Source organism: Melanaphis sacchari, unplaced genomic scaffold (assembly GCF_002803265.2).
Source record: "Melanaphis sacchari strain LSU unplaced genomic scaffold, SCAv2.0 Contig80_pilon_pilon, whole genome shotgun sequence".
NCBI lineage: Eukaryota > Metazoa > Arthropoda > Insecta > Hemiptera > Aphididae > Melanaphis > Melanaphis sacchari.
The window spans coordinates 919,066-933,656 of record NW_020271570.1 but is presented as its reverse complement, the minus strand read 5'-3'; the positions used below and the strand labels follow the sequence as shown (position 1 = coordinate 933,656).

The window sequence follows — 14,591 nt, the reverse complement described above, 5'->3', positions numbered from 1 at the left end:
ACAGAAAAACAAATATGAAAATGTTTGGTTTTTTGGTGTATATCTATGACTTTTTAAATAAATGTTTGTATTGATATATTACAATTTTAGTGAATCTCTCTTTAATGAATTTTTAAAAAAATATGAACTTTTTGTCCAAATAATTAATTTTAAATGGCATACTATGAAACAATTTTAGATTTTATAGAAACAACATAACTATAGCCTACACAGAAGTTTAATATTAATAGATATTTTTCGTAACTCATAACATTTTATGGTTAAAACTAATTTTTAAATTGTTATCATCTCGAATACAAGCATGTGCATTGATGCATGTGACATAAAATAATAATTTATAAGTATTAGCCAATCTAAATTCTTAATAGTTTGTAGCTATTAATAATTTATTTTTTAGATCGATCAGTTTAATATTATTCACTCTACTGAATTCAATAAATATTTTAATTAGAGTAGCAGAACATTAGATGAACAAAATTACTAATTACTGAAACTGTTTAAAAGGTTAGATTTTAAAATAACTAGTCAAAAAAAGTAAGAGAAATATATCACAATTAATATGTTAAAAATAATGAAACATTAAAAATTAATTTCTTAAGAATTATAAATAATAACTTGCAATATTAAAATTGTTTATTTAATAAATGCTATTTTTAATCGTCAGACTACACTAATCGTATATAATTTGACTATTTAGCAAGTGAAATTGATTTTCTTATAAACTGTAATGAACTGAATTCTGAGTATCGCTTATACATATAATGATATGGTATTTATCTTGGTCATGTACTCGTATGGCGCGCGCTCACGAGTAATAGAGGGTAGAGGGATATATTTTGCTTTTATTTAATGGTCCTTCATCTGTTAATGTCCAAAAACTCTATTGAAGAAGTAGAAGTAAAAACCTTTGACCAATGGCCTGCTGGTTTCTTTTTATTGTCCAAATCGTAATATATCTTAAAAACTCCATTATAAACTCAAAATTTTGATAGATACCGACAGGTTTTTAAATATAGTTAAAATTTAATTTTTTAATTTGTATTTTAGAAAATTGTTAAGATTTAATATTTTTATGATGTTATGGTATATTAAAAATATAATTGTTATAATATAAACTTTTCGATTTATGAGAAGGCTATTAATTATTATTTATTAGTTAGCTATTTATTTGAACAAAATAATTTACCGATCGATATTTATAATAATATGGTCTTATATTTCTGGGTAAAAAAAAAAAAAAAAAAAAAAAAAAAATTAGAGTAACGAAAAAATGCAACGTTTTTTTATGCACTATAAGGAGATGTGTACGAGAAATTGAGCGATGATAGTTTCTCCTAGCAATGTATTATTTTGTGAGGTGAAAATTAACGGAGCGACATATTTCTAAATATTATACATTCAAACATTTCCATATTAAACATTTGCAAACAAAAAAATATATTTTGTACTTTTTCTATCATAAATCATTACTTACAAGTTACAACTGTTTTTCGATGTAAATAAATAAACCTTAAAATCGGGACTCATGATCAGTACCTAGTATATTTTTTAACCCCTTAAAAATACATTAGCGATCGTAAATTGTTCTAAAAGGGAGAAACTCGAGGTTTTTGTGTGTAAATCATTTAATATTTCAAATATAATCTAGTTTATTTATAATAAGACTAATAATATGATTATTTTCAACTTGTTATTATAATGTGGTGACACTTGCAGTACAAGTATAAACTTTTATTTGTTATATTGATATGTTGTCAAACACATATTATTTTATCGGATTTTTATGTAATAAAAAATAATTATTTAAATTGATTATTAAATTACAGTTTAGATGTGTCGATCTATTTAATATTGTAATAAAGTTAAATAAAATTATTTGGTATTTAATATTTCTATACGACATTTTATTATGATTGTTTAAATTATACGATTATATAATCAAAATATTCATGTTTATTTTAAACGTTTTATTGATGGTTTGTTTATATTGTAATAATTTTTAAAATAAATCTAATCCTGCTAAAGTTGTGTTTGAAAATTTATTAGATACTATCAGTGTCTTATATTTAAAATATTATGTGAATAAAATAGATAATAACATTTATTAATTTTTATTCATTATAATTGTTTACTATAAAAATTGAAATATATTATTTTATTATTGATCAGTTTCCTAAAATTATTAAGTAGGCCATAGAAATGGATATCAATAAAATGTAATATATTATATTACACTTTATTATTATGAACGTATACGGTGTGTTATTTTGTAAGCCTTTTTATTCTTAATCTTATAATTTATGCATACCAAGTACTAAGGTACATTTATTCTTAATTAGTATTTTGGTAGATTGAACAATTTTTTCCTAAATACATCACTTACAATAATATTATATAATAATTGTTATAAAATTGCATCATATACTATTATTTATGAAATATGAACGCCAAAAAACTTTTAACAGTAATAAATCTCAATATATCGGATAATGATAATCTTATGTATTACAGTTAAATTATAAACAGTAGAGAAATAACAATAAAATATTAGTCTCGGATACAGCAAAAAAAAATTTCATTGGCTCTATACATCATCCTAATGAAAGGTGCATCTGCGGTAAAATTAGACCGAATAATCATTCGGTAAAAAAAAAAAAAAACTCCGAAATCTAATACAAGTATTGTGAGTAATACGAATACTGAGCTGTTCTGAAATATAATAAATCTAACCATTAATGCGATCATCTATCAATTTGAAATTGAAACAATTAATGAAGACAGTGCATTTGACAGCTCATGTTTGAAGACCAAGCTGCTCGTTTATAGGCCTGTAATCGTGAACCAGATGGACCATGTTTAAACAGTAACCTGGAAAACTTAAAATACCGATTTTGTACTTTATAAATTCATCTGATGTCTCCTGTAGCACAATATGTGGTGACTAAATAACAGTGTCATACTGTAATAAAGCACGTACTGAGACGCAATAAAGCGTAGAAGGGCATTTGAAGGAATTGTAATTTGATGATTATTGTCTAATGAAGCACTATTTTTTATATGAACCCACTTTTATAAAGGATTTCGAATGGATTTTGGTGTACTCTAACACAATCAAAATGTTCTTAAAAATGAACGATTGATAAAATATTTTATTTAGCGTTTTTCCAAAGCAAAATAATTATTGTATTATTTGTGTTCATTTATTATCTAAAGAATTACTACTTGAAAATGTTTGACACTTTCCACTGCTTAAAAATATTATTTTCTAAATACAAAAATAACACAATGTTTTGAAATTAATAGTTTTATTGTTTTGCTAGTATAAACATGTACTTATTCTAATTTATTAATAATAATACTTGTATAATATTTCCTAAAAAAAAATGTCTTCTTAGTGCTAAAAATGTAACGATACTCAATGATTTTGTATTATTGTGTAGTATTGTATACCTACTATACTTTTTTTTATGGAACAGTAAAAGTTTAAATTTAAGTTTCAAAGCTTTATAAAGACATTTTAGAAACTAAAATATTTTATTCAGACGAATGCTTTTTTTACAGTGATTAATGGTGTTAGGGAAATTCAAAATGAATGTTACAAGTATTACAATATTTTGAGACATTCAAAAATTTTTATGTGAAATTTCAAATTAATTTAGTATAATAAAATATAAGCAAAAAATAATATGATAATACATTTTAGTATCTGTTATTATTATATTTATTTCATTACTATATTTAATTAAAAAAAAAAATTATATGTTATAATATGATTCATTTTGTAAACGGAAATTAATTTAACATAAATCAGGAATAGTAAATTAAAATAAATAACTATTGATCATTGTACAAACATTTTAAATACAATAGATATTATGTTCTTAAAAAAACAAAAAATAATATCAAAAATTTCCTGTAGAGGAGGTATTTCTTAAGATAATATATTGTCAAATAAGAGATTCAATAATTTTTTATAATTAATAAGCAATAAATAAATTAATATTTCTATTAATTTTAAGTAAATAATTTTTAATTTATATAATATGCTTATATTAATGCCCTATAAAAATATTTTACATAATATAAATATATATTTATGTTTGTGTGATGAAGATAAAATTTATAGTGTATTTAGTTATGCATAAATTATAAATATTTACCATTATCCGTGGACTGTGTGATTTAAGTGCAATTTTTTCTACTAAATATTATTAATATTTATAAGATCAGTTTTTTTAAACATAAATATTTATGATGTAAACTTAGAGATTGAGAGCAATACGAAACACCCATAAATGCTTATATGTTTTTATAGAAAAATATCTTGTAAACCGATGGTTAATTTTACTTTTTAATTATACAGTAGATAGATAGATAGATATACATTTTCTTTGTTTCTTTTTTCTGTTCATTTTCTGTTAGTTAAACGTTTTATATATTTAAATATGTTAATTCCAACACCGAGGAGGATAGTACTTGGAAGTACTTGTTTGTAAATTATTTGAGATACCGCGAGGTAGGTAACGATTTAGGGTTAAATGTTGTCGTGCGTGCGGGTTGACATGACCGCAAAGTAACACCATCATACCCTACAGCAGCTGCCTACTACAACTGTGTTGAAACAAAGCTCTCTCTCCCTCTCTCCCACACTCGACCGTCTACTCTTGGGAAAAGCACTTAAATGATATTTAATTACCCGTTTTCATCTAATAAACAATATATGAATATGCGTTAAAATGGTGGAATGTATACACATTACTATTGAAATCGTATAAAAATATATTTGTGCCTTCTTGTAATGAGTCATAATTTATTCTTTTATTAATTTTTTGTTATTTTAAATTTAAAGGTTAACACATTAAAAAAAAAAAAAAATGTTTGAACATTGTGTTTGATCACTTATTTAAGTCCATTTGTAAACATGTTAAGAATTTGGATTGAATTTCTAAAAGTTTTTTATTTTTATTTTTTTTTAACATCAACAAAATTACTACTACTCAAAATAAAATTACTAGTTTTTCTTTTAAATTATTTTTAATTAAAAAATAACGAAATTCATGAACTTTATTAAATAAACAGAAGAAAATTAAATGTAAAAAAAAATTAAATTATTACACCAGGTTGCATAAAAATTTGATTAATTTAATGATTCACTAAAATTTTATGAGCTAATAACGGGACAATAAATCATGTTTAAGGGATCATTAGCTCAATATTAATTAAATTAATGTTTAGCGATTGTGTAAATACCTAACTCAGCATTACAATATCCATTTTCATTTCATTTCAAAAAAAAGTAAAAATACTTATTGATGGTTAAGATTATTACACTTACGTATTGATTTGGGTTCTAGAAATAATATAATATCATGTTTAACCTTTATGTTGGAAATTTATAAGTAATGAGCTGTATACAAACAACTTACTTAATGTTGCTGTACACAAAACTATAATGTATTTCGGCTTATCACACTTTTATTTTTCATCCTTATTTGATTAGAAAGCATATTTTTGTTTTATAAGTTCAAATTATTTCAATTTAGAGATTATTGTTTTTATTTATTTTCAAAAGTTGTCTATTATGGCGAAAAAAAATCGTGTTTGTTATGATAAGCATAATTTTTAATAATTTTAGTAAATGTAATATCAATGGTTTATTTTAAATTTTAATACTCAAATTATAAATTTAAAATTATCATTATGTAATGAAAACTTTATTTTTCTAAATAATTTTAAAAATTTAAAAAATCAATTTAAAAAAAAGGATTTTCACGTACAGTAAGTCCTCGTCTATCGTTTTCTCATTTAGCGTTGGTTTACTATTGTATCATTTAAGTTTAAGTTCTAGTGTTTAGTTTATCACTGAGACGGTTTCAGTATAACGTCGTATACAATACACGTGTTTGTCAAATTTTTGTTGTATGACGTATTTATATATATTTTGTGTAAGTCGTTACAATAAGTAATTTCATTTCATCGACCTTTCTCGGGTATTACTATTATCGTTTTGATTGACAAACCTACCATATACAAGACTTAAATTGTAAGTAGGTACTATTTTTTATTTATTTTAGGTAATATTATGTTCTCTGTAATCGTTTTTTCTTGTTTAAGGAATGCATTTTAAATACGCACGGAAATCTGATTATAAGTTTTAGTTAAATTTTAGTATAACATGTAATTTAATATAATTTAATACAAACAATTGGATCGTACAATTATAATAAATATGTAAATTGTTATTTTTTGATAGGAATCTATTATAATAAGTAAATTGAATGTAAAAAGTGTTTCTATAAACGTTTTTTTTCGGTTAACGTCATGTTTCCTAGGAATCGACGTTAAACAAGGACTTACTGTATATCTATTTTAAACTTAAAATATCAAAGATTATTAGCTTAACATAAAAAAGGTATTTCAATAAGTTTTAATGGTAATATATGTAATTTGGGTATAGTTAATACATTATTCAATATTGAATACAATGACGATAGAATAAATTTAAGTAAAACTGTATATATGTACCAAAATTAAGGGAAATTTTTTCAATAATTGAGTCCTATCGAATACATAGAACTTTTATTGTAGACTTTCGGGGTTTTCTAACTATTTAGTTCTAGCTTTCACGTAGTTTGGATAATTGATTATAATGCGTTATACCGTTAGGCGTTTTTCTGCACGAGTTTAGGAAGGTATTTTGGTTTAACTCTATTAAACCACTTATGTTTTATAAAACAAAAATTGACATAAAATATTAATTGAGATGGACAATAGTATTTAGTATAATGATTTATTTTTTTTTTTATCGAGAAAAATTCTCAGGTACAAATAATACAATTAATGTTTGACGTATTTACGTTAAATTTACAAAGATAAATGTCCAACTATAATATACCAAACGTAATTTTTACTTTGTGTAAAATATAGAAATAAATGAATGTATGAATTTCTAAATTCTGAACCATATCACAATAGGTAGGCTTTAGAATAAAATATAAGTGTTTACAAATTAACACGGTTTACCCCTTAATTCCTTTTGTTAAGAGTATATGTGGCATGAATATAATGAACACAAATGTCTGTATCTTTTTATCATGTATTCCTGTTTTAGTAGTTTTTATTATTCAGCCAAAAACCAAGTGTAAGAACTGACTTTTATTTTTTCGGACTTGTACGGGACATTAACTAACCCCCTTTCAGATAACACGCGGCGGCGCCCATTCACAATCAGCACAAAATTACCCGGACGTTCATAAATTACGAGCGAATTTCAACCACACCCTCCTTGCCGCTGTTCTCAACCAGTCGTTTGCTCACCCCATTCACCAGTTGCCCTGTTTAATTTGTTATTATGTTAATTACACGCAGTGGCTATATAACTACCGTCTACCACTAGACCACCACCGCGTTATGATATTTGCGTCGCTGGTGTGCGTAAATTAGAGTCTGTATTAGCAAATATGTAGGCCAATGAAAAGTATGTAACGTAAGCCATACATTTTGTGAGCTTTAAGATAAAGGTATTTAGTTTATAACACAAATAATATATTAATTCAAGAATAGTAAAATAATTAAGGAAACAGAATAAATCCCGCGTTGTACCAACTTCGTTTTAATTTAAGAGAAATCCTGCATATATTGTATATGTATTAAAATTCAGTAAAGAAGACATTTTGCAGACTGCTCGTGAGAAAAGCGGTTTGTTTTCAGAATATTTATGAACTGTTGAAAATTTAGAGCTTGATAATGTTAACTTAATTTTATTTATTCGTATTGCTTTAAACCGTTTTAAAACGGTTATAATCTTTGGTGTAAATGCAAAATTAAATACATTTTATTTTTAAATGTTACAATATATTGATAGCTAGTTTACTATAATAAAACTTATAATTATTATTATTTGTCATTTGTTCTCATCAAATTGTGTCAGATTAATGTGATGACTATATATTTATACTGAGTAGGTTAGCTCGATAGTTAAAATAGATGAGTCAATTGAACACATTGTCTTATTTTGTTTACCTGGTAGATATTAATTTTAAAATGCATATAATCTGTGACAGAGCTCGAGGGACCCAGCTCTTTTACCTCTTGGTAGTTAGATTATATTTGTAAGGCTTAAAATAAAATCCTAAATTGTGTTTAAAAAATTAATGTGAAAATGTTGGGTCTCCTAAATAAATCTTAAATCTGCCACTGTATATATTGTAAATATGTTTATGAGCCAAAGATTACACTCGAATGTTTTTAAATTACAAAAAAAAAAAAAACTATTCCATGGTTACATTTAAAAAAAAAGATTTTATTTTATTTCCAACTTCTGTGTATGTTTTTGAATTAGTTTATTAGTTAGTAAGCTATGTTTGTTTTGTTTTTGCTTTATTTGCGTATGGTGAAGTTGTAGTTGATATATTACAGTAAATCATCTTAGTGGTCTCTTCATATTGTTATGTGTAAAGAATGCACTTTATTGTATGAATTTGTTTTTTTTTTTTCTATTGGTTCAATAAAAAGTAATCGGTCTATGTAATATTTTTATATTATTGTTATGTATAGAATTAACACACAAATTTTTTTTTGTCGTTATTTATGTTTCATTAACATTTTTTAGTTATTAATATTATGTTTATAAAATAATATGTTATATATAAAAATTATAAATCATTTTTATACTACGATGTCAGCGAGAATAGATATAGATCAAATTTATCTTCTAATGTTGAATTGATTAGTATTATCGGATAAGTAGTTGTATGTTGTAATTTGTGGACTACAATTACCTATGTAGCAGATAGATACACGTTTTAAAAGAATTCAGTCATTTTGAGTCAATTGTTTCACTACCGTGACATGAGGTATTTTCGTTTTTGAGGAACGCTGTTTTATTTAATTTTTAGAAAAATGCTAAAAGTTAATAGATGTTATTCTGCATGGTTACATGATTTAGTTAAAGGATTTGAGGAAAATATTTTTACTTAATATAATGTAGTGTTATTTAAAACTATACAACGTAAAAATGTCATTTATTTGAAATTTTATGTAATTTTTAGTTTTCATATGTAATAGCCAATTGTTAAGATTTTGATATATAAATATGTATTACTTAAAATTTAATGGTAGGTACATAAATTAAATTTTGTATTGGTGATAATTGTTTGTTTATTTAAAAACTACTGTGTGTATATCGATAATACAAACTTAAAAATACTAATTAGAACAAACATTAAATAGTCGAACTTTAATATGTTAGATGTTCCATGTATAATAATATCATCAATCCAGTTCCGATAAGTGTAGATAAATATATGTCTAGTCTGAACACGAGTATCGCCGCATTCTGTTTTTAAATGGCCCATTCCAGGATAATAGTTATAACCGTGACTGGTAATACCAAATAGGAATCCTTGGCACATTAAAGCACCTCCGCTATCTCCAATACATGCCATACGGTTATTGGGTATTGGACACAAAAAATTTTTCCACGTACTTTTAACAATATTTTTTATATAGTGACTGTAAAAACGCCATAGTCGATCATAGTACTATGATTAAATTATATATTAACAATCTGAAAAAAATAATATATTTTACTTGTCTGGCGGTACTTTACAAGCATCAGGTCCATACTTTACCCAAACAGAAGCTACATTTGCTCTATGCTTTGGGTAACCGACTTCATTTTTACCCCAACCAAATATAAAACATTTCAATGAGGTTTCGTTTGCAAAAAGCTCCGGATTACCGGCAATAATTGCGTAACTAGTAATGTCTTTAAATGGTTCGCTTATCTATTGATAAAAAATAATTAATTAATACTGATTAATTTAATCTCGTAATTAACGATTTTACTATCATATTATGTAGGTAGTAAATTAAACCTCATTTTGTCAATATATTATTAAAATTTATATTTTCAAGCTGAGACTTAATATTATTTATTATGTATATACGTTTATTTATTACTGATTCAGATCAATCATTTAATTTAGTTTTTTCAAATCAATATTAAGCATTTGATAATTTTTTAAATATTCATTTAAGATATGTAATTAATCAGTAAAAATATAAATTTATCTCCAAACATTGTTTAAAATATGTCTTAATATTTGAATGACAATTTATTTAAAAGACAATTTAAAAAGAAATATCGTCGTAAAAAATATTTCTTCAGTAAAAAGTTCAATTGTATAAAAATTTTGTACTGAAAAATCTGAATATTCTTAATAACTTAGTTTAGATAAAAATATGAAAGTCCACAATAAAACAGTGGAGTACTCAGTTATGACTACAAACTGGGGTTGTTTTATTTTATGTTATTTATCTTATCTATACAATTTTAGTTTTCATGAATAATTTTGTAAATAATTAAATTTATTGTATTTTTTTTTTACAGTTTATTATATAGTAAATTAAATATATAATTGAATCAATTGTTACGTTATTAATTAATGTAATTATACTTACTATAATATTTTAACAATAATAATTGTTTTGACTAAAGTCAATACATTTAAACAGATAAATAAATGTAGTGGAATAAATTGGTGAAAAAATAAAATTTTTCACAAACCTTTAATAAACACAAATCAGCAACTAAAGTTGTATCATTATATAATGAATGTTTAAATAATTTTATGACTTCTCTTTTTTCACCAATCTCATTTCGCGGATCGGTTTCGTACACCTTACAAAAAATATTGATATTATATTTTATATTATTATAATACTATAAAAATATATAATGATTTATTTACAATAAATAAAACTAATTTTGAATTGACGTGAGACGTATGTCCCAAAATATTGTAAGTAAATTGTAAACTTTTTAACAATGGTATTACATCAAACCATGATTAAATCAATATAATTACCTCTATGGAATTTGCTCCCTCGATACAATGAGCAGCTGTTAACACGAATATTGGTGATACCAAAGTACCGGTACAGTATGCTTCTTCATTAACAATTTGTATTTTTAATCCAACCACATAAGGATAGTAGGATTGGTCAAATTGTTCACCGTTCGCAATCCTAGTCACTCTTTTATTATTTTTTATTGGTAGTGATTGATTGATTACGAATCCATCAATAACTGTGACCAATGAAATTGTAATAATTGAAAAGTTCATAAAATTGGTTTTTAAAAGAAGTACAGAATTCATATAATATAATATTATATTCTCAACAACCAAATAATTTAGTTTCAAGATACAAAATTACATAAAAAAAAAATAAATAATTTACATAACGACATTGTTTATTTAAAAATAAAAAAATAAAAATAATAAGCAATAAAAATTATATTTTATAGTATTTTGTTTTTAAAAGAATATTATTAAAAGTTTAGCTGAAATTATGTAAGAATACAAGTATATAATCATTAAATTTTATTTTAAATAAAATAAATAAAAGTAAATAAAATTGAATTTTTTTTTATTTGATAATTCTTACTTCTCATTAAATACAAATGGAATTGTAAAATCATAGTTTAATTAACGTGTATACGCTGCCTCTCTACTTTTTAGCGGACTCGATTTTTTATTAATTATTTTCATATTTAAAATTTCTAAAATTCGTGTTTAGACAATTGTGAAGGGCCGGAAAAACGTTATTCCAGCTCTCTTCTCATACAAAAAACTCTCATAAAAAAACGAATTTGTCTCATTGAACGAGTTGCGTACAAATTTATACTAATTCATAATTACATATAAATAACACATGAAATATTTTACATTTTGATAAGGTATGACTACAATCACTGAAATGGACATAATTTTAGTTCTTAAATAGTAGTGATATTTTTAGTTTTTGAGCGGAGGAATAAATTTATTAATTTTATAATGTTATAATGTGTATTTTTTTTATGTATGTACCTATGTAAGATAAGTAGACGATAAAATGTTCCAATTTACAATTTTGAAGGTGGATAGTAAATTGGATTTAATTTTTACTTGAATAGGTCAAATCAAAAATTCTCAGTACATTTTTTTATAATCATTAAGGTTAAATATATATATATATATTTAAAAAAAAAAATGGAAATTTGTATATCCAAATTTTGACAAATCGATTTATTTTTTTTTTTTTGATTTATGTAACTAAAAAAGTAAAAACTTATAACTGTAGATACTTGAAAAATTTTCACTAAAATTTTATATTATTATTTTATATTTACAATCAAATTTTCAAATTAATTCGATTATTCTTAAACTTTTATAGACATGTTTAATAATGTTATAAAAAGCTTATTAGTTTTTAATATCACAAATGAAAAATATTGAAAATCTATAGTCGAAATAGTTTTTTATAAGCACCTAGGGTTAGAATTTAAAAAATTTCATAATATTCGCAAAAATTATAAAATAATTTTATAGGTAGAATTTCATTAAAATGTTATTTGTTCTTATATCTAAAATTTTTATATTTAATGTTATCTGTTCTCAATAAGTTTTTAAACCTTCAAATAAAAATTAAAAATAAATTTATCAGAAAGTTGAATTAATTTTTTATAAATGTTAATAAAAAAACTATTCGTTGGATCAAAATTATTGAAAATTTAATAATTGATCCAACATAATTAAATTTTTCTTATATTTTTATGTTCATTTCAAGTTAGAATTTTGACAACATTTGCCAAAATTTCAAAAACAATAAATCATTCTGTAGTTAGAAATTCATAAAAATGTTTCTCTGCATATCTAAGTTTTGAAAAGTAATACAAGATTTCTTATAACTCAGCAATAGTTTATACTGGAACCATTGAATATAAAATATAAAAAAAAAGACATTAATTTTTTATAACATATTTTGAGCTTAAATTTGGAAAAACTACTTTTGTAAACCATAATTAACGATCTTAAATATTTTGTTGTAATTCAAGAACATTCACAAAAATTAAAACTTACGTATATTATAATTTATATTATTATAAATGAAATTTTTTATTTATTTTAAGATATTATCTATTTATACTATGAATTTACTTTTACTGTTTTATAGTGTTTACAGAAATATGTTATTACATTTTGAGTTATTTAAGTTGATATAGGTAATATTGTATAAATACATATTATCAAATAAAAATCAAATATTAATAATATAATAAATGCAATATTTTTGATAAAAAAAATATCAACCCTCTATAATATGAAAACTAACACAATGTACTTTAATAGCTATGTATATATATATATTTATAAAGAAAATATCACGATGTATAGTTTGTGATAAAGGTTATCGAATCGTCTCCGTTCAGAATCGTTTTTCATATACAATGATATATCATTGAATTCAAATTGAATATACCCATAATAGTGACTCATTTGACACCTTATGTACAGCAAACACTGCAAACAATCAAATAATTTATAAGTAAATTAATTGGCAGTATTGGAAATATAGATGTGGTGATTGATATCCGCACTATACAAGATTCGAGTCGATCACATTTAAGAAATAAGAATACCATTGAGTTTGGTAGGTGATATTCTAATTATATCTTTATGAATATGTAAGTTATGAAGATCTTCTATATTCGTGTTTTCAATTGTTTTCAAACTCAGTATAGTATCACTAAATACGATTATGGCTATTATATTGTCCAATTCGACTATTGGGCGTATATCGATACCGTCGGCTATTGACTCTGCCAGCTACCCTTTATAATATCTATATATTGATTCCGCCGGCTACTGTTTAACCCTCTCTTGTAAATGTATTATACATGATTCGGAAATTTCCGGAAAGTTACTACATCCATCCAACGTTTGACCACATTGTTCGCATTAAGATTAAATATTAATATTAATAGTTATTGTTAATTTTTTCATAAAAATTAAAAATTTTATAATACTTTAATTAGAAATTTAATTATATTTATTGTTGATTAATTTTGTCATAACAATAAAAATATTTCTATAATTAAATATTATACATTTGTTATCTATTTATTCATAGGAGGCGCAATTCATTTTTTATTTTTAGGGTAACGTAAACTAAAAAAATTTGAGAATCGCTGCAATATATTTTAAATACATATTCCACGGAGGAGGAATAAACAGTGTCCGGCGGAATCGACGTGTAAATATTATTAACAGCAGCTGGCAAAATTAATAGCCGGCGGAATCGATACAAACCTTTTTCTTTAACAGGTAGTTTCAGCGGAATCATTCTCCTGACTATTTATTTAGTTTTTATTGTTTAAAATGTTTAAATGTATTTGTAAATATTACTATCGCAATAAGATTATTAATACCTACCTCACTAGAAGAGAAGAATAGTTTCCCAGTTGTAGTAATTACCTTTGCAGTTAAACATATTTAAACTGACCACCTAAAAGAAGTAGCCAAGATTTTTAACTTCCTACCTGGATCATTCAACCAGTAAAACACTAAATTAAATACTATTCATAAGAATATTTAACCTAATCAAATGTATTTAATACTTAAATGTTTAAATATTTTAAGTACCCTTAACATTCAAATTATGTTCTGATTCTAATATTGAATACTATTTTTTTTAAATATTAACATTCAAGACAATCTATGCAAAATAAAATACGTATATTATGATGATATATTATGTGTACGTAC

General features: G+C 23.8%; 1 protein-coding gene across 1 annotated transcript; it reads right to left on the bottom strand.

Annotated features, from left to right (window-relative positions):
• Positions 1-2,768: 2,768 nt before the first annotated feature.
• Positions 2,769-14,169, bottom strand: LOC112601988 (trypsin-like). Its single transcript, XM_025349896.1, has 6 exons — positions 14,136-14,169; positions 10,872-11,092; positions 10,571-10,684; positions 9,592-9,788; positions 9,223-9,513; positions 2,769-2,868 (listed from the first exon to the last, which is right to left on the bottom strand). The coding sequence occupies exons 1-6, from the start codon at positions 14,167-14,169 to the stop codon at positions 2,769-2,771; spliced, it is 957 nt and encodes a 318-aa protein (XP_025205681.1).
• Positions 14,170-14,591: the final 422 nt, after the last annotated feature.

Excerpts from the sequence above, each read along its gene's own strand:
- LOC112601988 (XM_025349896.1), bottom strand. The coding sequence starts at position 14,169 with ATGATTCCGCTGAAACTACCTGTTAAAGAAAAAG. Across the intron at positions 10,685-10,871 it reads AGGGAGCAAATTCCATAGAG|GTGTACGAAACCGATCCGCG; the intron begins GTAATTATATTG and ends ATTTTTTGTAAG. Across the intron at positions 2,869-9,222 it reads TTAAAGTTCGACTATTTAAT|GTTACTGTTTAAACATGGTC; the intron begins GTTTGTTCTAAT and ends TAAGTTTTCCAG.